General features: G+C 42.5%; 1 protein-coding gene across 3 annotated transcripts in view; it reads left to right on the top strand.

The window, feature by feature from the left end:
• Positions 1-25,536, top strand: part of LOC105427321 (uncharacterized) — a 345,326-nt gene that overhangs the window by 186,933 nt on the left and 132,857 nt on the right. For all 3 annotated transcript variants that reach the window (XM_089083220.1, XM_025218318.2, XM_089083221.1), the window contains one exon: positions 6,646-6,748. In XM_089083220.1, coding sequence (XP_088939346.1) covers positions 6,646-6,748 — 103 coding nt within the window. The remainder of the gene's footprint in view (positions 1-6,645; positions 6,749-25,536) is intronic.

Genomic DNA, 25,536 nt, shown 5'->3' with positions numbered 1-25,536 from the left:
GTAGGTAATAATTGACATAGTGAATATATTGTTATAAATCTTTTGTAAAGATTTTATAAAAATATTGTGATAAAATATTATAAAAAAAATATTATGAAATATTATGAAAAAGCATATATATAAATACAATTTTATACGTCTATATATATATATATATATATATATATATAGATCGCATTATTTGATCATATGTAAGTTAAATGTGCCTACAATTTTTCTATAATTATTTCTCATAAATTTTAACCGCTAGAAAAGCGATGTACACGCGTGCCAAGTTTCGCATAGGCGCAACGTATCTCTTTCTCTCCCTCTCTCCTCGTCGTTTGCTCCTGTCCGCGCCCAAATATCCAGCCAGTTAATTCCGCTACATTTGAACGCGTCCCGGCGAAAACGGGCAAATATATCACGCAAATTGCCATTGTGGTCGCGACAATATGCTAAACACGCGGCACGTTAACGGTCGGCTGTTAGCATTTCGTTATTCCGCTGGCGCGTGTATATGTGCTATCTAGAATGAAAGATGCGCGCTCAAGACCGGACGAAAAATCACCTCGTTGCGGCTATTCCTTCTTTCTTTTTATTATTGAACGAACGTCTTCCTCCAATGCGCATACATACCACTATTTGCGTCAGAGATGACTGAGCCGTGAATCATTGGCCTCATTCTTCAGCCGCTTCTATACTTACATACCGATCGTTCTTGAAATTAGAGGGTACTTCGTACAACAATGATAGTCCCTTGTAGGTTGATATTTCAATCAAATACGTCCGAGAAGAATTGTGCCACGTTACTACACACACACACACACACACACACACACACACGCGCGCGCGCGCGCGCACGCACGCACGCATGCACGCACACTATTAACATTATTCAACTCGTCGGTTTTTACAGATGTAAATTCGATATTTGTAACATATTCCAGATTTTTCGCCGTGTAAGAGCATGCAAAGTTCTCCCGTAGGATAATGCCCCTCCACATATTCGTTACTCGCGAAAGGGGGTGGGAGATCCGATCAGCCCAGTGCATAGGAGAGCCTAAATCCTCGAACTCATTAATGAGCTCGCGCAGTTCACGGGCGACGCGCGCGCGCGTGTACGCCAGGCTTTATACTTGAGGTTTAATTCGAGCCGGCCAAATTAATTTGCCACGATGAACGAGTCGGTGTGTGTGTGTATACGCTGTTAGCGCTGCCGCGTTTCGAATCGGTCCAGATTAGCCCTGTTCATTAAACACGAGCGTGTGCGAAATCGACGGCCGGCCGCCGTCGGATTTGCGCGGCGCGCAACGGCCGTAGCATCAGATCAGCATCATCGACATCATCGGCATCATCGTCGCCGAGAGCCGTCGAGTTTTCGGCACTTTCGCGTTACGCCTGTGCTTCCTGTAATCGACAGGCGTAACGGTCGAAATTTGCGGTCGGTCCGCAACAACAAGCACCCGATGTTATCCCACGTTAATCTCGGTAGCGCTCCGCGCGGAAACGTTGATGAACTCATCGTAATGAAATTTCGATTTATTTCGCGGGATTGCAAGGATGCGCGATCGATCTTAATCGCAATGAGAAATGTTGCGTTTGATGTTACATCTCGAAAGAGAGAGATCCTCTATTTTAATTCTTCCCCTTGCTTTTCTCAGTATCTTTAATGTTTTCTCGTATTAAGCTCGATTAATGCCACAATATTCTCTTTATGCGATTATATTACAAATAAAATTGTGATAAAGAGAAAAGTCAAGAGAATTGTCAATAAGGAAAATTAAATAAAACCACTAGTCGATTAAATAGGAGGATGTATGACAGACGTCGATACTCAGCGTCCCCTTTTAAGTCTCGTCCATCATCTCCATTTCTTTCGCTCGTTTGACGCAGAATATTCCGGAACCAGAATAATAACCATTATCGCGAGCAAATGACGCAAATGACGAACGTCTGTACACTGTTTTCAAGTAATGATAATTAGTGGAATGTCAAGCGATCTGATTTGTTGTTAGGCGATATTCATTTCTTGGAGATGACGCGCGCGCGCGCGCGCGGAACACAATGGCGCACTGTGCAATTGTGTCGTTGGCTCGGCGTTGATAATAATTACCGCGATAGCGGACGTTATTGAATGGAAATTTTGCGTAACTCGTGTAATCCGTATCCGTGCAATTAATTATTGTACCGCGATAAGTCGCGAATATTATTCTGTCCGTCCCTTGAGCATACAAGCGCGCGCGGTCGGGGCTGATTGCGCGCTAGCGTCATGTCATATATTATGCACGCATCATCGTGTTGCGTATACGCGCTTTCCAGCTGATTTCGGCATATTTCCTCAATCGCTTAATGCACGTCCCGCGTGCATGATTATCGCCATAACGACAACTCGATGACAATATAATGATGTCGAATCCTCTCTATATCATATCTCAAAATTATCAAGATATGAAAAATTGTTTAAAATTAATAGATTGTTGTATTAAATATTAAATGTTCCTTTTATAATCACTGCATTTATTAGAGAATATCAAAATGTCATAAACTAATGTAATTACGATTACAGAGCTAATGCAGAAAATCTGAACGAGCGAAACAATTATAGTTGAATTCTAATAATTCTTATAAAATAATTTATTTATATTTATTTATACATTCCGCCGCGATTCAATATTTTTACTCTTTCAGAAACATCATAATAAAAGGAGATTATAATTTTATTGATACAAATATACGGCCATGTATGTAAGACATCGAGGAAGTCTCGATGTAAACAAATGTACAAATTAAAATAACAAATCATACACATCATCATCATCATCATCATCTGCTTATTATAGCATATAAGATAAAGTTCCATCGCGATCTTTCGCGGAACACTGGCGTTTCGGAAACCTTGACCGAGCGAGAATTTTTGACCGCGGGGATGCAATCGATCATGACTCGCGAATGACAGGTTCGATCGATCGATCGCTCGGTGGCTGGATCTCGGGAACGCGTGGTAAAACGGCTGCGAGCGCGGCTCTTTATCCTTTACTCTCTCGCCTGACAAAAAAGCGAAGCCGAAAAAAGCCAGCTGCCGCGAACGCTAATTTCGGCACGCGCGCCGCGAGGCTTTTTAGGCGCCGTGATACAACGGAAAGCGCAATGTGCAATGCCACGCAGCGCAGCGCAACGCCACGCGCGCATATCCGAAAGATAGAGCGCACCTTGCGCCTCGTTAATTACGAGCTGGCAGAGTACATACGCGTTCCCGTGTAATCGCTTTTTACGTGCAACTTTCGACGTGCGAGGCTACAAAGCGCGTACAAGTTTTCCGCAATACATATGTAATATGAGTATTTTGTTGAACATTATATCCAGAATTTTTGGAAGAAAAAAATATCATTTGTACGAAAAGGGTTGAAACAGTAATTTTTTTTCATTACATTACAGAAAATTTTTGCTGAATGTAATGTTACAATATATTATTATGATATATCTTCTTTATTTCCTTTTTAATCTTATATTTATTATTTCGATATATTTTTTAAATAATTCTAAATCTAGTAGTGCGTATTTTTAATCTCATTTTCTAAAACACTATGTCAAGAGTGTCGACAAAGCGACGTGTTATGTCGGCTTATGAATCCAGAACACACCGATAAAAATTGTAACAACAAACGCTAACGACGGGACAAAATCGTTAGGGAGGGTCCGCTTCCGCGGATATTAATCATGTCGAGAAGTGAAAGGTGTCTCTCTTTAAGAAGACATTACCGGAGCTGTTATCACCCTAATCAAGGAATGTACAAACCGCGAAGAAATGTATATACGATACATATATGCTTGCGCGCGCGGAACACTCGTGCATTCTTAAACAGCGAGTATCGAGGAAGAAACGAGATGATAAAAGCCTGTAGCGGCCTGTAGGTGGCAATAAATGTTTCGAGGCTCGTAAAAACGTTATTGCCTTCTGCGCGGCGCGATACCAGAAGACAGTTCGCGAAAGCAAAAGGGGGAGATAGAGACACTTTGGCTAGAACCTGACGAATCCGACATATTCTTATACTCTTCACATCAGCAGATCTACGTTATATCAGCTGTGCAATAATGACGTAATAAGTTATGAGCAGAACTGATCTGAAAAAATTATAATATTAATTATAATTTTCTATTAATTACAGAGCTGCAGAATTCATACAAAATTCTTTAGTATAAGATATAATTTTATATTTCGTTTTATTAATATTAAGTGACTTCCTTTTTAATTCTGGTGCCATTTTTAAACGAACGGTGCAAATTTATGGGTCCGTGATCTGTCGAAATTGTGTATATTCGAATACATGAAGAGATAAGCAACACAACATACGTTACTCCTTCAACTTTGCGCCAGTTTATGCACGCTGAAGAAAAAAACACCTGAAGTTATAGTTACATATGCACGACTTGGACTGTGAATAATTTAAAAATGGAGCTTGTATGTAAATGGACTTATTCTCTGACTAGGAATCGCTAGTTTTCCGGTTATACGGCTTATTACTTCGTACTCGGTATGCATGTAATGCGGCACATTGATCGGACATGACGATATGTGAGGTAGACTTTGATACAAACGTGTGTGTAAGAGAAGTCGACTTGAAATATCGTGAAAAAAGCTAGAAAGCTAACGAAGCAACGAACAAACGACACACCTTTCTTGCGTGTAACTCGAGAAATGGCATTCGTCATCGCGAAACCGGTCTATTATCGCGCTCGCAAGATAAATAGAATGACAATGTCAGACAGAAGTGAAAGATCCAGGAAGGGTCACGCGTATAATATCGATAATGTAACATATCGATAATGTAACATAAATCATGATAATTTTGCTCAAAATTGTATTTTTATTTCTGAATATATTAACAATGAATTATTTTATATCAAATTAATATTTATAAAAACTTTAGCCGCACACTTTTCTGGAATTACTTGCAAAAAGTTACTAAAAAATGAATCTAAAAAACACACGAATAAAATAAATAATAAAAGATATACGCTTAATTTATTTGATTATTGTTTTAAGCATAAAAAAATGAGATTAGAAAAATGTGCTGATAAATTGGAGAGAAATATTACAAAGCAGTGAACGTTGATGAAATCTATATTGAAACAATTGGGAAGTCTGCGCTTTTTTTTATTCCAGCATAATGTTCCCTCTTACGCAGAGCTGTTCCGCTAATATCGCCGTATAATCTGTCGCCATTTCGAATAAATAACCTACGGCGTGGCTAATAAAATTTCGCCGCCTGCGAAATTTTGTCAGCCACCTTTCCTTCGCGCGTCGCTCCTTCGCGCGACAGAAGATTCCCGGCGGATGCGTTTTTCACGGTGGCACAGGATACTGTCTATATAAAGACACATAGCCGAGCAGAGCAGGAGGCGGCACAGCGTGTACCGTGGCGTCGCTTCATTTGTCTTTATATTAACGCCGCTGCGTAACGCCGTAACGGCGTTATGACGACAACACAACGGCGGGTAGCGTCGGCGTCTACATTGCCGTGAAACAACTTTTCACCCCTCCCAATTTTCTTTCGCGGCCCTTTTTTTCGCCTCTTTATATAAACGCGTTGCCGTTTTACGAGGGAGGAAGGCAGCGAGAACTGCCCTTGATTCCAAATTATTACTCGTGCGAACGTCGTCGGGGGTTACGTCTCTCGGCAAATTGCATTTTCGCCGATACGAAAGATGTGCGACGATCAAGGATAAAATTAAGAAAATCTATATTTATTTATTTATTAAAAAGAGAAATTCAACTCTCTTTCAAATCAAATCGATCTTTTTATCAAAAAAAGACTAACTAAAGAAAAACAAAAAATCAATTGTCTTCTTTAATTTGTTCTTTTAAATTGAATAAAGTGATAAAACGATAAAAAATTCAGGAGAGTTCGAGAAATAAAATTAAATTTTTTGTTAAGATGAGGAAATAAATGAGAAATGAAATTAACTCGCAATATCTAAGAGTGCTACGAGAAGCGTTGTTACATAAAATCTCGGACAGTCCCCCGAGCGCATTAGCACGATAATTGCAAGTCAAAGTTTCCTAGTGCATATTCGTGTTGCTCACAGGCGAACTTTCAGATCTATAATAGACACGGGGATAAGGGAGAGGGATGCTGCCTTCTCGTCTCGACAAGATATGTCGATATCTCGATGTAGGTATATATCGACCTGTAGATAACTTGCAGCAGCGCGCAGAATAAAGTTTTCTGCCGCGCGTATATATAAAGTAATACCGATACGCGAGGTCGACTCCTTTCCTCCCCCTCGGGCGGGGGGGGGGGTCAGTATTGGATGGCGGTTCCCAAGGGGTTAATTCCGACCGAAAGGGCGGAAAATATTCACGGTTCCTTAAAATCCGACGAGCCTGTCTCTTACGAGCTTCCTCTGGGGTGGCGTTACGCCAAACGGTCAGTCAAAATATCAGGAACCCTTGCCATCTACTTTTCGCTTGCCCGCAGCAATCATCCCTTAATCCACACCAAACTGTCGGGTATTAGAAATGGACAAAGCTGCAGACACACAAAACCTTTCTGCTAAACGGAAAACTCCATTCACTTCTCGTTCTAAACGTTACACGATATCCTTCTCCTTCCCGATAATTTAATAATCTCTCTACAGTAATATATTTGTTTTTGATTGCAGTCCATCCGATGTACCGTGAACAACTGTTCCTGCGAATCCTTCACACCCGGGAAACGTCATCTGCGCTACTGCGAGAACTGCCATCACGGATGGGTGCCTCACGGTAAGTTCGAACACATCGCGAGATGAAGCATTTCGTAATATCGAAACTCGCGCGTTTCTACCGGGCGTGTCTCTGAAAAAAAAAAAAAAAAATAGAGAGAGAAACAAAAAAAAAATGAGAGAACGATCGCGGGAAGATTTTCCCGGGGATATTCCGGCGCCTGGTGTCGCGCGGTTAAACGCAAATTTTCCAACTGTCAGCATACTTCATCCGACGGGCCCTCAGGGACGAAATTCAATTTTCCAACGATGACCACCGCCCAACCCTTGTTCGGCACCGCGGCCACCCCTTTGCACAATAGAAAGGAGCGCGTTCGCGCGCGCGTGCGCGCGTACACCTATCGCATACGCGCGTATTCGACGATATAAGATGTCGGGATACTTTATGCCCTCGTAAGTTCTCGAATGCGAGGAGGTGATCCAGGGACCCGGCTGATCACTGTGTTTCGCACGGTTTCATCGTCTGGGGCTATCTCGACACCCGGTTGCGAATACATCCGCGCGCCTACGCACGTACGTACACGCGCATACGTCAAGCCGCGCTTAAAATTCCGCCTGCTTGACCCGCGATAGATTGGACGCGGCGCGGCATGGAATACATATCAATTTCGGGCTTCCTTTTCCGCCCAATCCCGCGGGAACGCGCTTGCACACACGCTTTCTCTCTCTCTCTCTCTCTCTCTCTCTCTCTCTCTCTCTCTCTCTCTCTCTCTCTCTTTTTTATCCGGCTCTGTGCCCGGCTCTCGACGTGTTACGTCGGAACAAAAGGTGTCGCAACCTCTCGCGCGTATTTCGTTACGCAAAAAGGCGCACGTCATAAGCGGCGTACGTGGTAATTACTCTCGCAGATTGCCGGGTTCGTGAATGGTTCGTCGAAGGCGGATTAGAGTGATTAACAAACGTGTTAAAGCATAAAATGCGAGCCGAAGTGCGTAATCAATAAGATATTCCGAGCACCCAGACTTGGCGTTCGTCGGTTGCTCGCCGATTAGTGGGGGTTTTGCATAAATTTTTCTAGCGAGTTAAGCGCGCGCGTAACCAATTAGCCATTAAACCAGTGGCCTGTTATTTTTGCACGGCATCTGGCAGATATGAATATCGAAAAAAAAGTAACGGATCTGTTAATATTGTTGTTTCATACACTCGTTTTTGGAATATTTGAATATATCATATATAACTATACAATATATATGTATATGATTGTTGGCATTTTGAAACAGAAATTTTCATAAACTTACTGCAATATCGAATATCATAACAAATGTGGAAAATAAACGTAAAATCATAGCTCGTAATTAATATCTACGTATTTTTACTGTATCATTAATCATTAAGAAAAATATCGGCTGGTCGATAACCATGTGTCTCGTGTCCTTGCATCATAAATCAATATACTCTTTCGTGTGTCAATTAAAAATTATCGATACAAAGCCGATGGCCGTAATAAGCGGAAATCAGTTTTGAAAACGCGAACGTAGCAATTTCTCTTTCGATATAGCTCTACGAACAAGTTAAATTAGAAATCTCGTGGGCTTGTCGTCGCCCTTTGTTTCGAACCGGTTTTGCAGACGAGAGAAAACAGACTCGTCATTATTGATCCGTCAATGATCAATAATAATCTATGATATACATTCACAGCGGTAAAAGTCGATCACGCGTAACGACAAAATTATTGTCGAGGTAACGGAACATAATTAATCAGATTACGTTTTGGATGTGATGCGCGTCAAAAGGAATACTATCGCAAAAGTGTTATCTCTTTCAATAAATATCATTAGAAAATTTTAACATAAAAATTCTTAGAAAAGCATAAGTATCGTAAGTATTTATATTTTAATTATTTAACAAAATTTTAAGATATAAAATTTTAATTTAGCTTAAATATTTATTTTATTCAATATAATTTTACTCAAATTATTAATACTGTGAACATATCTAATTTCAAGTTAAAGACTTAATATACGTCAGATGGACTAAGTAGAGCATTGTTAGCTGCTACCGAAGGTACGATGATACGCGAGAGTCAGAGGGCCGTGAACGAAATCACGAATAGTGCACTGACAAAGGCCTTTTTAAATTGTAATGAGCTGCCAAAGAGTGAATTATGTGCCGTCCAAGTGCCATCGAGTCCTCGGCGAACCCCATCCTATAAAACCCTGCTGTACACGCGTATATATTCCGGCATCCCTGTGGCCGCTCGGCCACCCCATGTCATGAATATATTTACATTGATCGGCCGTCTCGGCATTTTTCATTTGGCTCGTCGTTGTGTTCGGACGAGCCGAAGTGTGTCCATCCCTTCGATACTTTATTTATATCGACGGCCGGGACGTGTCTGTCTTTTCTCCATGCAGTTTTCATCGCACAGGAACTCGCGTATGAGCGATGAATCCGGCTTCACGCTAATGATCCTTTCGTCCTTGCCCGGAAATCTCTGGAGTTTAACAAAATGGCTTCCTGGGCCGGCCGTGCTCGCGAGATGCGTATCGCATATGTGAACCGTCCAAGAAGGAGCTCGGTTTCAAAAGAGGGAGAGCGAGAAAGAGAGAGAAAGTTTATTTTAAATACAAAGTCATATTTAAATAACGCACATTTTACAAAGCTTACGTTTGACAAATTTTGTCTATCCTCTCTCTCTCCTCTCTCGAATAAAATAATGCCGTTTAAAATCCGTTTCCTATCCCCATCGTGTATTTCATCAGATTATTTTCAGTTTACGCTTTTATGATCGCAAGATGTTAATATTCTACCCATCTCTCGCTTCGATAGTACATCAGAAATCATCGTATACCTATCTCAGGTAGTACGATAAAGCGCACGCGCCATCAGCATCGGGAACGATCGAGGAGTAACCTTGTGAGACTATTACACGCGGATTAACTTAAGCCGCGTTTTACGTACATACGATATCCGCATCGCGCCGCGCCAGTGCGGGAGAGGAGGGCGGTATGGGCGGCTGATCGCTAAAATAAAAATTACGGAAAGTAGATGCGCGTCTAATGAAGGGTTAGAACGGGCGGTGGGGTACAGTTACGCGATTAAAGCCTCGATGTCGAGTATATAGCGACCTTCTTTCCGCCGCGGCGTAACCTCGGCGATAAGAGGATACGCGTACTCTAAATTCCGTACGCCCTTCCTGGTAATACAGCCGGGGGAGCAATTTAGCGTACGGCTTGGCGCTCGACGAGAGGCAGAATTTTCCGAAGTTCGCCTTCAATACTTTACGTGCCTGCGCGAACCGGTCATCTACGCTCCAGCCAACCCCCCGGCCGTCCACAATCTAGTCCAATTAAATGTTTTTCACCGCGCTTCCATCGTCTGTCCAGTATTCGGTTTATCCGGCGTCTTTTTAGCGTGCCAGGCGAACACACCGTGGCGGAACCTGAATCATAAAGCCATCGATTACACTCCGTCGATAATGAGTGGTATCCTTTATTACTCGGCTCGATGTATCCACGCGAGGCTCATCTCAACCTCCGCTAGTAAGGACCGCCGCTAAGGATCAGTTCGCATTGACAGAAGCGATTAGTATCGCGCGTCATGATCACATTAAAAGAAACGCTTACTCGTTGATTAATCCCTCGATTACTTAATCTCGAATTGATATTTCTTTCTTATATACACTCCGTTCAGGCTGTCATTTAGACACGATCGTAAAATTATTATTAATCGTTCGCTATTTATCTATTTTAGCCATTTGTCTTAGTCGCTATTACCGCTATCGCATCTTGAGCTATCGGCGATATTTAATTTTAAAATCTACCCTAAAGCTGATGAAAAAGCTGTCGGCGTATTCGATCTTGTGATTCGCCTGACGCGAAGAGGAGGAAGACGTTTCTCGACAACGAGAAGAGGAACTATGCAGTTAAGGACGGTGACAGGGTTGAAACGCAACATCTGCGCCTCCATCTGCACTTCTCACCGATCGGCAGCTGGCGGAAGGTGAAGGAGAGAAAGGGCCCGCGGGGCCCGAGGAAGACGTCGAACTTTGGCCCGCAAAAGGGATACGCACGTCTCAGCGCGTGCACGATAAATCATTAAAAAGGCGTAGCCCGGAGTGACGTCGCGCCGCCGTTAATAAACGCGCCACCAAACTGTGAATTACGACGGCCGTGAACGAGCGGGGGTTGCACTCGCTCCCCCGTCGCGGCCTTTGTTTCGCATCAGCCTGTGACCGGGGCTCCACTAAGCGACGGGGGATGATTTACCTTCCATTTCGTGAAAACACGCACTTGCAATTATTTATCCGAACACTCATTACAGTCCTCGATTATGACGTTTAACAAGACTAAATCAGCTTTTAAAATCTGTACCTTCATTTTCGTCACGAAAACATCTAAGAGCAAGAATGTAGGAATTTTTTTTCTGATTATCGTGACTTCATTAGTTTTTCAAGTTTGAACAGTGATTAGAATTATGACTGAAATAATTAAACAGCAATCGTTATCTTTAAGATTTTTTTTATATTTTACATTTAATATTAATATTATTTACTTTATAGATTTATTTTTACGAAGATTTAATTTTGGTTATATGCAGCTGTCATTATTTTGAGACGGAAATATTTAGTGATATCTTTATTCTCATTTCTCTTAAATCTCAACTAACACAATAGAATTTCTTTCGTGCACATCCATTAATGTGAGTCAGGTTTCCATTACCGTCTTAAACATGTCGTCCTTAATGCAAATATATTTCATTAACGGTTATATGATTCCGTCGCGTGGTGGGACAAAGTTTAGAAGACTTTATCATGGGGTGCGTTACATCTCATCAAGAATACCGTCGTGCCTTTTAAAGCTTAAAAACACTGGCCTATTTGTTCTAATACGAAACCGATGCTAATGGCGATATATCATAGCCGATCTCCGGCCACCCTATTCCACCCTTCCTCCCTGCCACCTAGAAAACGTCACCATGAATCACAGCGGAGATGCTAATGTACCAATTTATCTCGTCCCGACTTTATTAAGACTTACTTTTTCTCGGCGCGAAGGGAACGAAAGACCACGGCCATCCATGTTGCTCTCGCTCGTCTCGTCAGGGCTTCAATTTACACATCTGTGTGCATATAAACATACACACGTATGCATAAAAAGAAGATCGATATCGGGTGGGCGAGAGAACACGTATAGACAGCACCAAGAAACGGACTGACAAATTCCCGCGACGGAATACACGCTCGTAAATCATCGTCCGGTTTGGCGGCCGAAAGAAAGATGACGAGGTCGTCCTCGTGATGCTCCTCGAAATTCCTTCGGGTGTGACGCGTCGCTCCCGCTGTGCCGCATCATTGTCTCATCGTCATCATGTTCTACCCGCGAAAACTCGTCCCGTCCTCGAAATTGCAGGTCCATTAACGCGTCGAACGTCGGAGATGGCCCGCTTGCTATTTCGCACGTGGAGATTTTACCGATATTGCGCTCAAGAGACCGATAAAATATTGCGCTTTCAAAAAATAGTTATAGCCGGAAGATAAAAAACATTATATATACCTAACGATTATTCCAGTCCGATATTTAATATCTGATGTTAAACAGATAGCAAAATTCTGAATTTAAATCCGAAGCAATATTTATTAGACAAATTTTTCTGTATCTCAAATGAAGAAGATTAGTTGCGTTCAAAGTCAATGATGCTTTTTTATAATAGTTCCTAATCGACAAAAATATTGAATAACTATTACAAGTATTCGAAAAACCATTATAAATTTTTCTTAGACTTTATTTTACAGAATTTTAAGGTTTATACAATATTAGACTACATTTAAGAAACGTTGTGAAGATCTTAAAAATTTTTTACATACAAAAAAAATTTACACATGCATTCGCAAGTGTTACATTAAAACGGTTTATAAGTAGGCCCGCCACATCCGTGGTTAATCCAGACTCCCGATTATCCCGTCGATTGGTATGAACACTTGTCGAAGAAGCGAGCAAAGTGCACCGGACGACGGAAATAGCTGCCGGGCTCTGCCATATGGGCACGACGGGCGCACGACGGCCAGAATGTCGCTCGATAAATCCGGCGGGCATACAGATTTGTCACGCGCGCGAAAATAGACGTGGAATAAGCGAGGGAACCTGGACCACGAGCCGCGACGTCGAAGGCAAGAAGGATATAGGGTGCGAGCAAGACGAGCCGCGACGTACGCCATGAGTGGACGGAGGGCGCGAGAGGGACGTGGGGCGGGGATCGGACGCGGTTGGTGGCCCACGACGTCGCCGCGTAAACACGAAGGCGCCGCGGCGCTTTACGACGCCTCGGTACCACGGCCGCTGTTTAACTTATCCGCGACTTTCTGGCACGCAGGCCATTTTCACTGCCGCATAACGACGACACGCGCTACGTCGAGACCCGAGACGCCTGTCGCGACGCCATGCGAGGAGCTTGGCTCGCGCGCGACAGAAACGTCGTTCAAAATTGCAAACACGTTTCCGAATACCGGACGAAGTAAGCTCGTCAGCTTCTGGTTTGTAGGTAATATTTCCTCCGTATAGAGACGTAGAGATGCGTACAATCGTGAAACTAAGCGCGGCACATCGATCACGTTTACGATCTTCTAAATTTAACTGTTCCGTGATGATTACGTTTAACGCACGTCAAACGTAAGGAAAAACTGTATTTGTTATTATTATTATTATTATTATTACGTCAGTGATTTTAATTGGAAGATCGATGATACGAAGTTTGGATTTCTGGCGTGATAAACCAGGGTCAGGAAAAATTTGAAGGGACAGTCATGTATGACCGAGTATTACGTCAATGGAAGGACATCGCGTCCCATCAACGCACCATAGATCCCGATCGTGCGCTCGCACGGCATTTCTCCGGATTAGGATTAAATATTGATGGCGCCGGCTGATATAGATTAATGTACATTCACCGGCACCTCGAGCTTCTCAATCTAGCGGACGCGAGTGTTATTTGTCTCTCGTCCTCGGCCAGGAGAAATGTAGGGTTCCCCTCCTTTCCAAAGTCGATTCTAGTCCTGCTCCTTCTATGAAGGACGAAGGACGAAGGAGGGATCTCTGATTACCACCTCGGACGCGGCACGGATTGTCGAGTTCTCTTATCTGCTCCGTTTCTCTCTATCGTGCCAAGTTCCCGTCCTTACCGCTTTCCCCTTAACGTCCTCGCCCCCCGCCCCCCGCTGGCCCGTCCAACTTCGGTTATGATGAACGGTGTCGCTCGGGGAGGCATTTATCCCGAGATACAGCATCCTGGGGGAATCTATTAGCGCAGCTCTGGATAGATGCGAGCTTATTTACCCTCGCGATAACGTCGAATTATCTCGAAGAGCCGTACAGCCGAAAGTGCCTCCCGATGAAATTCGGAATGAAAAATATCGCGTCGCGATGAAGAAATCAAATGGAAATCGAAAACACGTTAGTATAAGAGGTAGAACAATTCTTGTAATTATTATCGATTTATTTTTTACAATTGCAACACACTTAAATATATTACATTCCGGAGAAGATTACCTCATTTTATATTTATAATATAAGGTAATAAAATTTTAACTCTTACCTACCTAATAAACGAGCCCGAAGTATCTCTGGTTAGGTTTCAAATTAATCTTGAAAAATCTATAAAACGTCCGTGCAAACTTATACTTTGTTGCTATTAACGAGCACAATATCGATCGAGCACGATCTAATACCGCGCGGTTTCGCTAAGAATCCAGTCGATATGTAATCGATCGCGATCGATCAATGGACGAGAGACGAGACGGTTTCATTGCGGAAGTGCTGTGACGAGAGGAGAGGAGAGGAGAGGAGAATCGAGCCGATTAAAGAGTGCTGCGTAACGAGCGTTTTGGCCGTGGATCGTTCGTTGTAATTAATGGCGGACGTTGCGTCGGGACAGTCCGCGCCGTGTAATAATCGATAATTACTCGCGGTAATTAAATAATTCGTTTATCGCGATATGCGATCGATCAACTGGGTGGCCCCGAATCGACGGACGGATTTGCATCGCCGGCGAGAACGACGGAACGTCGCGTCCCCGACCGAGCGAGAGACCGGGACGATAAATCTCTTCGAGTTTACTCCCGCCTTGGCGGTTTGCCCTGAAATTCGAGATAATGTGCCGTTGAACGAAGCCGAGCATCGAGAGTGGTTTCCGTCTTCCCGTCGAGCTCGCGCTCGAATACTCGGCCCTTATTTTCTCACTTAGACACCATTCGACGCCACGTCTAAGCGCTAAGTGTGACTCTGAATTCCATTTGCCTAATGACCGGTTTCGCCGAACGTCTGTTAACTTTATCCGCGGCTTAAATCGATTAACTCTTTTTTTCCCTACGATTAAAATAGGAAAGCTACAAGAGAGCAAATGCACCGCCATTAGATTAAAGGATGAAGCCAGATGTGAAATTTGTAATTTATTTAATTTCCTTCGTCGAGCTGATAACATCAAATATGAAAAAAATACTCGAGAAATTGTAAATAAGGCGTGCAAATTGGTTTTCTCTTAGAACTAGGAGAATTTTTTCATTATATTTTGTAATGTATGATGAAGCATCGAAATATGTGAATTGATTGAAAGATGCATTCGTCATATGAGTTTGAAAAATGGACGGCCAACACCTTTCTCTCGTCTGGCCTAGTCTAGCGAAACGCGGATTAGTCTCCGCGATAGCGGGGCAAACAAATGGCGCTATTCTTCCGAGAAACGTTCCACTTAATAACACGGATAACCCTGGCGTCCGTTTTTCATCTGTAAAGACGTCCAGTTGCTCCTTCTTACGCATTTGTCAGTCGCGGTCAGTTTTTGCAAGTGACGCTGTTCGTGATCGGCCTGTCGAGTCGAAAACTTCCCATTTCTCCTCTTTTTCCGAAAAAAGTTAAAAGAGTATTCCTCTTCTAAATAATAAAAAAGCTAACTCATAAGTATTAAAAAAAAAAATAAGAATTATTTATGCTTTTAGAAATGCTTTTACGAAATATATTTTTCAATTAATTGTACTCATCTTTTTTCTCGATGAGAAAAAAATTCGTGATAATGTAATTAGAAACATTTAAAGATTTATAAATAAATTTAAAGTTGTAATAATAAATTTATAAAAAATTTCAATTCAAGATAGAAAAATTGTCGATTAGGAATAATTAATCTGAGATGCTCTAGATTTCATATATCATGATTTTTATGCAATTTTCTATCGTCATAATTTATTTCGAAGCCGCCTGCTAAAACGAGATACTGTATATTAATATATTTCCTAGTTTTATATTTTCTGAAGTGACAAAATGTTGTTAGTGACGGAGCGAAAGAGGACGAAAAAACGATCGTGCAGCTGCTAAGCGGCAGATAGAATTGTGGAGACTATTTGACCGCAAAGGAAGAGAAGAGGATGCGGTCAACGGGGTCTCGGCAAGATTAATGTGTCGCCTCCTATCACCGGTGATTGACAGCCCCGTGACCGCGACAAAGCGCCGACGTCCCAATGTACCGTCTTAACCCTCCCCGTCGCGTCACTCCGTCCTTTTAGTTTGTACACCAATGGCGACGTTCTTCGGGAACACGTCGCGTCACGAAGGTGCGCGATTACCGCGGATACAACTGTCGTACATTATTGAAAGTTTATTCATTTTATGACAGCTTTCATATATTATCTTTATCGTAATGACATGTGTTGAACTTTGATTGAACCTTATCTCTAGGAATATTTAAAATCGTAATATAAATTAATATTTGAATTAATATTTTTAATTTTTCTTTTTTTTTTTTTCTAAATACGTAATAAATGAACGTATAATTCTTGCATCAGTATCATGCATAAATGCCGAAGAAGTACAAAGGTTCCGCGTCTAAAGCCGTATCCAAAGAGTTTCCCATAACGAAAGAAAAGTTTTGCAAAATAGGTAGCATCGCTTTCCAGTCGATCCCGCGGGTCTGCCGGCAATTAGCCGGGCGGTCGCGGGGGTAATTAGATGAAGGTTTAATTGCAGGCACTGCCTCGTCGTAGCTCGTAAACGAGAAAAGCTCGCCTGTCTCCGAGGTGCAATTCTCCGCATATTTACATCCCCCGCGGGACGCGAAAGGGTTGTGGAAAGGAATATAAGGCAGGAGAAAAGGGCTCGGGTGCGGCGGCGGTGTAGGGCGAGAGAAGGCGGCGAGACGGTCCCTTTCGACGGTTTTACCGCTCCCCCCGGCCGTCTTAAAAGAAAGGGTTAATTAAAAACAACAAAAGCTATCCGCGCCATTAACGCTCGTTTGTATGCGCTGCGTTAGCGTTACATCCGGAGGGGTAGAGAGTTCTTTCAACGTACGACTTTGACCTTAACGAGCTTACATAGCGATATCATCCTCGAGCATCTGCGACATATCGATGGAACGATGTAAAAAATGTTCGAATCTCGAGAAGGAAGCTTTCGAATTCCGGCGGCATTCCGTCCATGGACGCGAATCTTCTCGATCGTTTGTTCTCTCTTGTTCCTGATGAGACTGCATTTTTGCGGGCGGAGGAGTACAGGAAGAAACAAGAAGGAACGTAGAACCTCCCCACACGCGGAAGCGCTGTGTCACGAGTCACGAGCATTTTAACGTCTCACAGACAACGTAATTGGACCGGGGACCGTGTTACACCCTCAATTTAGTGAACGCAGATAACTATCCGGCTGACCGAGACTATCGCTACCCACTTTGCGTTTCTCGATCCTGGTATAGTTATTTAAAAATCAAATAGAAGTGCAAAAGCATCATTGTTATAGCTCCGAATATCGTATTTCTTAAAAATCTTTAATACTCTAAGTTAAAAATGTCAGAGACTTACGAAAAAGAAATAATCGCGCACACGGTTTTATAAAAAAATTAATATTCATTTATATATAATAAGTTTTATAATGTCGTAGATAATCAGTAATAATGATAATCAATGATTGATTAATATATGTGTTTTTATAGTTTATTATTTATTGTATTTAATATTTATATCATTTAATATTGAATACTATACATTCATAACAATAAGAGTTTAATAACGCACATATTTTACATGTTTTATATTGTATAATTTATTTAATTTTATTATTGATATATATATATTAATACAGATAATTATACGAAAATTAGAAATTTGAAATTTGCCAAAGAAAAATTTTTATTTTTATTAGATTCTCTTTCTCTCTCTCTCTCTCTCTCTCTCTCTCTCTCTCTTCGTTGCTTATAGTTATTTTAAATCTCATTACGGCATTCGTATTAATTATATTAAACTTCACGAATCACATAGACGGCATTCTCGCCGCGCCAGATTGGAGTTCGCGACGGTCGCAGCTAGGAATTTACTAAGATGGATGAGGACGTCATGTCGGCTCGTGCCACACTCTGTAACGTGGTGGTAATTAGCAAGAACTTGGAGTGGCCCCCGAGTTCGTTCAAAGTTACATCGACCGAGTCCACGTCATTCGACGCGCTCTTATTCCGCGCGGAATTATTTATCATTGTATCACTTTGCCGTCCACGTTAGAAGTTACGAAGCGCGTATCTATCCCGGGGGATCACGAGTCCAGATACTGCTCCAGAATGGCACAGCCAGATTAATTGAATCGGTCATTGCAAAGAGGACACGTGTCGCATAAATTTTTATAGGTAAAACAAAAGGGAAGCTAAAAAGCTTTTTCATATATTTTTACGAACAAAATTAAATAAAATGAAATAAGATAAATAAATACGTATAACAATGTAAATTTATTTAACAATGAAAATTTGTAGTATAATAAATTAAAATATATCTCGAATTTTAATTATATATGTGTATATAACGTAACTAAATTTATTAAATGAAGTGTAAGCTTTTCTGGGAAAAGATAAGAAAGTCAACTGTTAAACAAACTTATTACACATGTCTATCTCAAATTCAAGCATTTACTTCCCTGTACTTTGAGCATTTATTTAAAAGCTTGTATCGACGTAAGTCGCAGCCGTATCTCATTCGTAAAACCAGCGAGGAGATTTCGCGCGGCAGATAAGCGTGAAACGAGGTGCTGCGAGAAATAAAGCGGGACGCCGAGAAACGGTTCTGTAATTACACGTTCGGAAGTACACGGCTCTTGCAGATTGACATCAAGCTTTTCGGGCCGAGTCGTCCCGCTCTCCGCGGCCCCCAATGTGCCGTGCATAAGAAACTTTGTATTACAGGCCCGAGCGTAACTTCTGCGAAACAGTCGCGTTATCAGTACAAGACTCCTTAAGCGCTGAAAAAGCTATTGCGCTTATCACGGCCGGATCTGACAGTCTCTCCGCGAGGAGACTCTCGAACTCTCCTAATTCCCGAGTACGAGGAAAAGCGCCGATATCGATCGTCTCGAATCAAGGAACATTCGAGAGACTTTTCCTCTCTCTCTCTTTCTCTCATTCTCTTCTCTTTCTCTCCTTCTTGTCGAATGGTCGATGGTGCCCCGATCTGGCGATACTTCGCGATAAATAGCCCTATCTATTCCTCAAGGTGACTGCAAGACTCTCCGTCGACATTTATATGTCTCCCGTATATATTCCTCCCCTCCGTCCCTCCCCCTGCCTTCATCTTGGCCGCGTTGGGCTCTAGCCGGAGTTATCTCCCCGCAAATATATATTAATGCGAGTGATATATCAGCTGGCCCCGCGAGGGACAAAACCTTAAATATTGGATAAGTTGGCCCCGCGATCTCAGCCCGCAGAGACCGAATCTCGGTGATGGATGGCTCGCCACTGACTGTCATAACAACTTCAGCGCTGGTACTTACTCAATACTCGTGCGACGCCCATATTGTCCGGAAGATCGAGAGATTCGTTGGTAAAAGTGACTAACTCCCCGACTAACACGAGGCATGCCGGAAAACTTTTGTATTCGAAATCTCCGAGATTATTAACTCTCGGTTACGTATATACTAAATTGAACCGTAATCTGGTCTTGCTTTCAACATTCAAGGCTAGAACGGTAGAATATATTTGTGGAAGCAAAACATTGACGATTTTATATATCAATATAAAATCTTAGAAACAAGAACGAATTTTTGCAATAAAAATCTAGATACATTCCAGATACATTCGTCAGTCTTAGGGGCCGATAATTGGTTGGCCGGTATCCCGGAATGTTTTGAGCCGTTTACCTAAAGGCGGTATTCTATTAGCAGAGAGGCCAAGTAGTGTCACGTCGACGCACGCGTCCCTCGAGGATCAACCCTTTGCCGGTCCCTGCATAATCCACGACCCCGCAGAGACCCAGCGCGAAATTAGAGGCCCCTTTCCAATCCGGCATCCTCCAGCGCCGCGAGAGATGATTTAGGGCAGAATTATCAGGAGGAATCCAATAACGAGGACCGCGGAATATGTACCGCGGTGAATTAAGATCCGGACGCGATCTCTTCCCCCAGTTCGAAGAACGCCAAATAAGAAGATGCCAACGATCGTGGAATAACGAGCAAACACATGCTTTATTTATGATACGCTATAATTCATTTATAAATCTTATTGAGAACCAGACTAACGAATTATTTAATTAACAGTGAAAAAATATCGTAGAAAAAAGAAAAGATACAAAATCGAAAGTTATAAAAATAAAGTAGCTTCTTATTCTTGTCAGTCTAAAAATGTAACTAAAGATTTAATTAATTAGTGCCGTCATTGTCACTATGTTTTCTCACGGACATCGAGGTTTTCACGAGACAAAGACAAAGAGTCAACGCTCAGATCTTATGGAGAACAGATGTGCGTAAAGAAGCCGATGAAGAAATCGCTATAAAAGAACGACGGTGGAATTTGCGTAGCACGTGAGGGACAAGGAGCGATCTCCTCGCGTTTCTTCTTTTTACTCCGCAGAAAGTCCGATCGGGAAAAAGAATTCGGTAAATGTGTAGCGGGCGTTCGTGGAAGTGATAACGCGGCCCGATGTCACGAGAAGGGGTTATCGAGGAAGACAACCGGCCTATGACATCGATCAGTCTGTGTCACTCGATGAACCCCGAGTATCGCTTAACATTAATTATTATTGCCTCTTCGACACTTTTCAATGGCCGTGCAGAAAATATTATGTCCGTGTTTGTCGCGATAACCACGGCGATAATCCCGATACAGTAATGGAAGCCTCTCCCGATCGCCTGCCGCCGGCTGTCTCTCTCGGCGTGTTACGAAAACCGACCGATCGGTGCTCGGTATACTTCTCCCGTGACAGATAGCGATATCTGTGTCATTGGAATCTTGCGACGCATTTGCAGCGAACGCGCGGAACAGCCGATATAAAATTTTTTCATGCTGTTCATATACACAAGATATACGTGTCGTTTGAGTAATCAATCTTAAATGGTCAATATAAAAGATAATTCTTTTTATGTTGAACATATGTAGAATATATTACAAGTTGTTATCGCGAAAAGAAATTATCAAATCTAGTAACTATGGACGTAACATTTTTCTTACATTACATTACGATTAGCAAGGATTATTTTATTTAAGTTTCTACGTTAGAAAAAAAATTATATTGAAATAATGTGATTGATTATGAACGTAAAAGCAAAATAATTCGCATAATTTGGAATTTTTACATTTAAGTTAAATATACTTGTTAAATCCACATGTATCCAGTTGACCATTATTATTGTGTTATTGATAATGGTTATTTTTTATATTTTAACGTAAAAATTTTCTTGAACATTCGCGCTCGAGTTAATTGTCGATTTTATAGGTCTATTTGTTTTTTTCCGTATTATCTCAACATGCCGCGAAAAGAAAGTAGTACTTTTCGATCCCGATGATATATATATATCGCATCCCGAATAGCACGAAATCGCCCCACTTCGCAGCACCTAATATAACTCGCTGTTCGATCGCATGCCTCCAGTTTTACGGTGTAAACAGATCGTTGGCGAGGCCCCATCACTACGCGGATAAACTTGCCTTGACAGAGTGCAGGTCCCCCAGGAAATACTCGACCACAAAAATCCCGCAATACCCTGCCAACATGAATCCCTTTCCACGAGAAAAAAAGAGTCGGAGATCAATTTCCTTAGAAACACGTGGTCCCATCTGCATCTCTATCTATATCAATCAAGAATAACCGTTGTGGGATTGGTGTTGTACCACTATCCTCAATTTAGATAAAAGAACTATTTTAACTGAAGCACATATCGCTTTTTTAATTTTATGTTTAATTTAAGAGCTTTTGCGCAATTTCTTTTTACATATTCGATAGTTTTTTTGATCAAACTCCATTTCTCCTTTGTAATCATTGATATTATTTTTTTATTTATAATTTATTATTATTAATCATAATTTATTTTTATTTACACATATATATATATATATATATATATATATATATTTTTTTTTAAATATATTATTTTTAAAGAAAATTTTACTTTTAAAACACTTATCTGTCTTCATTGATTCTAATGCATCGTCGCTCGAGATTCCGAGTCGATCGCCGTCCGCGTTCGTCAATCACGAGAATCGGTAAGAGCGGCGTGTGCACGGATTATGAATGGAGGCAGTGTGCGGTCACGTCAATGCGTGAAGCGTGCGTGAGGTTAGTTACGCATCGTTTGCCGGCCCCAGGGGTGTGTTCGCTCCCGAGTAACTTACACCGAACGAGCGAGCACGGTGCTGTGGGGGTGCTATCACAACACGAGTCTCGCGTTACAGAGCAGCGAACGAAGTCGCGGAACGCGATAGGGACGGGAAAAACATCACTTCTGTAACGGGAGAAGTACGACACGTCAACATCTTCGCCGTTACGTAAATGAAAGGATTTGCTTTTCCAAAGATGAGGGGGCGTAAGATAAAAAAAAAAGGAAAAAAAGAAGAAAACGGGAGAACCTAACATGGATTAAGGACGGTGACTACCGAAGGACCACTATGCTCTCTTCACGCGCCGCATCCAGTCGGCAGTGACAAAAACAAGAGATCGCAGCTCGAGTCCATGTATTATGGATAGGCATGGACAGAGATCCGTTTATACTCGCGCTATCGTCGTGCAGTGGCGTACGTCTCGTCGGGACGAGGGTGCTATCACGCTTGTCGTTCGACAACTCGCACGTCCTCGAAGGATGTGGTGAAGATATCTAAGAGATCGTCTAATATTTCAGACATCTGCTCGATGTCTCGGCCTCGACTTTTAGCCTTTTCCAATGTTTGACAAGTTATTCGACGTGGCAATCGGTCACGGTGTAGGAAACGTGTAGTGTCAATTACTTTGTACTAATTTAACGTGAATTTTTTATTTTTATTCTCGTACAAGCAATATTCCGAGCTACAAGAATTGGTTTGATTACCATTTTGATAATTTAATGTTGACACGAAATATAATTGTTTATAATTATATTTGCCTTAAAAAAATTATAAAGTTACACTATACTAAAATTCTTACATATCTGTATTTTTTTCTTGTAAAGTTAATATTCTACTTATAAGCAAATTTCGAAAAGTCAGTTAATTCATTATGAATTTTCGTTCGAATTGTAATTTAGGAATGAAGCTTAACTCTCTCGATAATTCGCAGATTCGCCAAAGTCGAGGCTACACCAATGCCAGCGCATAATTTCAGAGAAGGCGCAGCCATAAGGGGAACGTTAAGTGGTGTAGGCTGTCGAACGCAGTTAATAACTGTCTAGTAACATAGTGGCAACATTTCTTTCGCCCGAGTCTTGCGCTCATCGATGATAATTAGTACCGTGTTGTACAATAATATTGTGGCACTTAAATGATCCGCTTTTTATATTATATCTCGATCGCTTTTGTAGATCGATATTTGTAAATCATTTCTCCGTCATCGGCGATTGGATTTATCATAACGATAAGTTATTTAGATATCAAACGATTAGAATACAAAATGGAAAGATCTCCGCCATCCGTAAAGTGTGAATTCGTCTCTGAGATTCGCTTTCGGTAAAAGAAAACGGTCAATATAGTTTTGCGATAGGGAAATAACGCATCGGCAATGATCGAAGATCATACCGTTTCGAATCTTTCGAATCGCTTCTGCGAAAAATTATCGGCAATTTCGCCAAGGAGAAATCGACTGGAGATCGTTCCTGGAATGCGTCCGCGATGTTTCATGCTAATTCAGCGATATCCCGTATATCAATGCGATCGTAGCGCGATGGAAGCCGCAATACGCGTCTGCAATCTGTGCGACTGTCTCGGTTCGCTCAATTTACCGCCGGATACATGCGATCCGTTGCGAACGGCGGACAGCATGTGCTGGCGGGAGATAAGAGAAATTATCGTTAAAAACACGCCAGAGCGTGTCCGCTGTCGGCACGACTCTTCCCGTCTCTCCCCCGTTTTTCGTCCCTGCATCGTGAGGGCACCCCGTAAGCGGCCGCACTTAGGTTTTTGTCGGCCGGGCGAATCTCCGGTCGAATCGAAAAAAGCATCCGCGATCGCAAAGCGCGCTCTCTCTCTCTCTCTCTTTCTCTCTTTCTCTTTCTCTCTCGCTCGACGGAACGACACCGACCCCCGTCGGCGGGGTGACCCGGGTCGGCGGGATCCATTATCTCGCCCGCGTCTCTCGCTCTAACGAGGTCCCCCGCGCGAAATTAATGAAACGCAGAAGGGCCGTGGCGGGCACGAAGGCGCGCGCGTGTGGATAAGTTATTATTAATGAGTCGGCCGCGCGGCCATTTCTGCCCGGCGGTGAATGAAACGCGTCGCGGGACCGCATGAGTGATTTCACTACTCCGGTACTCCACTTGCTTTTTGCGGCGCGACGAGGCGCGCTAACGAGAATCACCGGCGTGCCTTGCGATACGAAGTCCATCAGAGGAGTTTGCGGTCGTTCTTAATTTTGAAAAAAATGACACTTTAACTCTTTCGATACGCTTCGCGACACGAAGCTTTTTATCGTAAAAGATAATAAAAATTGTTTCTAATTTTATTAGGATCTCTATATTCTACTTTAAGTACTGAAATTTTCTCATAATTGTATTGCGAAATTGGGGGCAAAGAGAAATAGATACAATTTAAAATCAACCGATAATTCGAAGCGATGTCTGAATGAAAATATGAGATAAACGTAAATAGATAAGAGAATATTGTCGATAAAGCAAGAGTGAAAGGGATGGAGTGAAGGGGGAAGATGAGAGTGCATTTGCGCGGTCCCAGTCCATTATTTCGCAATGAAAAAAAAAATACAATCAACCGCACATAATCCACCGGTAATCCCGAATACACGTCCGTGGCGCCAAGGGCGAATTACTTTAGTTCGCAACTTCGTCCGATAATCACGGCGGTGGGCCTCGCGTACCGCCGCCCCGCCGCCAACCCCCTTTTCCTTTCATCGTTCTCACCCCTTGCTCTCTCTCCCTCCCCCCCCGCGTTCTACTTCCTTCGCGAGGCATAAAAACGGGCGTTCCATAATTGATTTTGTTCTTCGGAAGTTGGCATGCGCACCCCCGACAACGCACGTCCGGGGGTGGCGGCGGCGGTGGCGGCGGCGGTAACGCGAAACTTGCGAAAAGCCTCGGCACCACCGTGCTCGAGTGGGTCTCGAAGCCGTTAAAAGTTTTGTAACGATCCCTCGCGAAAATTCCCGATCGTCCAACCGCCCGCGAACTTCTAGCTCTCACTCGACAATGGGAGAAGTAAAGGGACCAAGGAAGAGAAGGAGAAGAGAAACGCGTAACCGAGGGGCAGGAACGGGGATCACCGGTTGAAGACTCCAATCGCCCTCGCGTTGCTCGCACTTCCGGCCTGAGTTTGCAAGGGGATGGAAATTGCCGTGATGAGAGGACAACACTCGAGCGAAAGCCGTGTTCGAAAGATAATGATAATTAAACTCGCAAGTGCAAAATTCGCGGAACATACTCAAGTTGCATT

This window comes from Pogonomyrmex barbatus, unplaced genomic scaffold (assembly GCF_055798465.1).
Source record: "Pogonomyrmex barbatus isolate J1 unplaced genomic scaffold, ASM5579846v1 scaffold7, whole genome shotgun sequence".
Lineage (NCBI taxonomy): Eukaryota > Metazoa > Arthropoda > Insecta > Hymenoptera > Formicidae > Pogonomyrmex > Pogonomyrmex barbatus.
The sequence above is the reverse complement of the archived record's forward strand: the minus strand, read 5'-3'. Positions and strand labels throughout refer to the sequence as shown.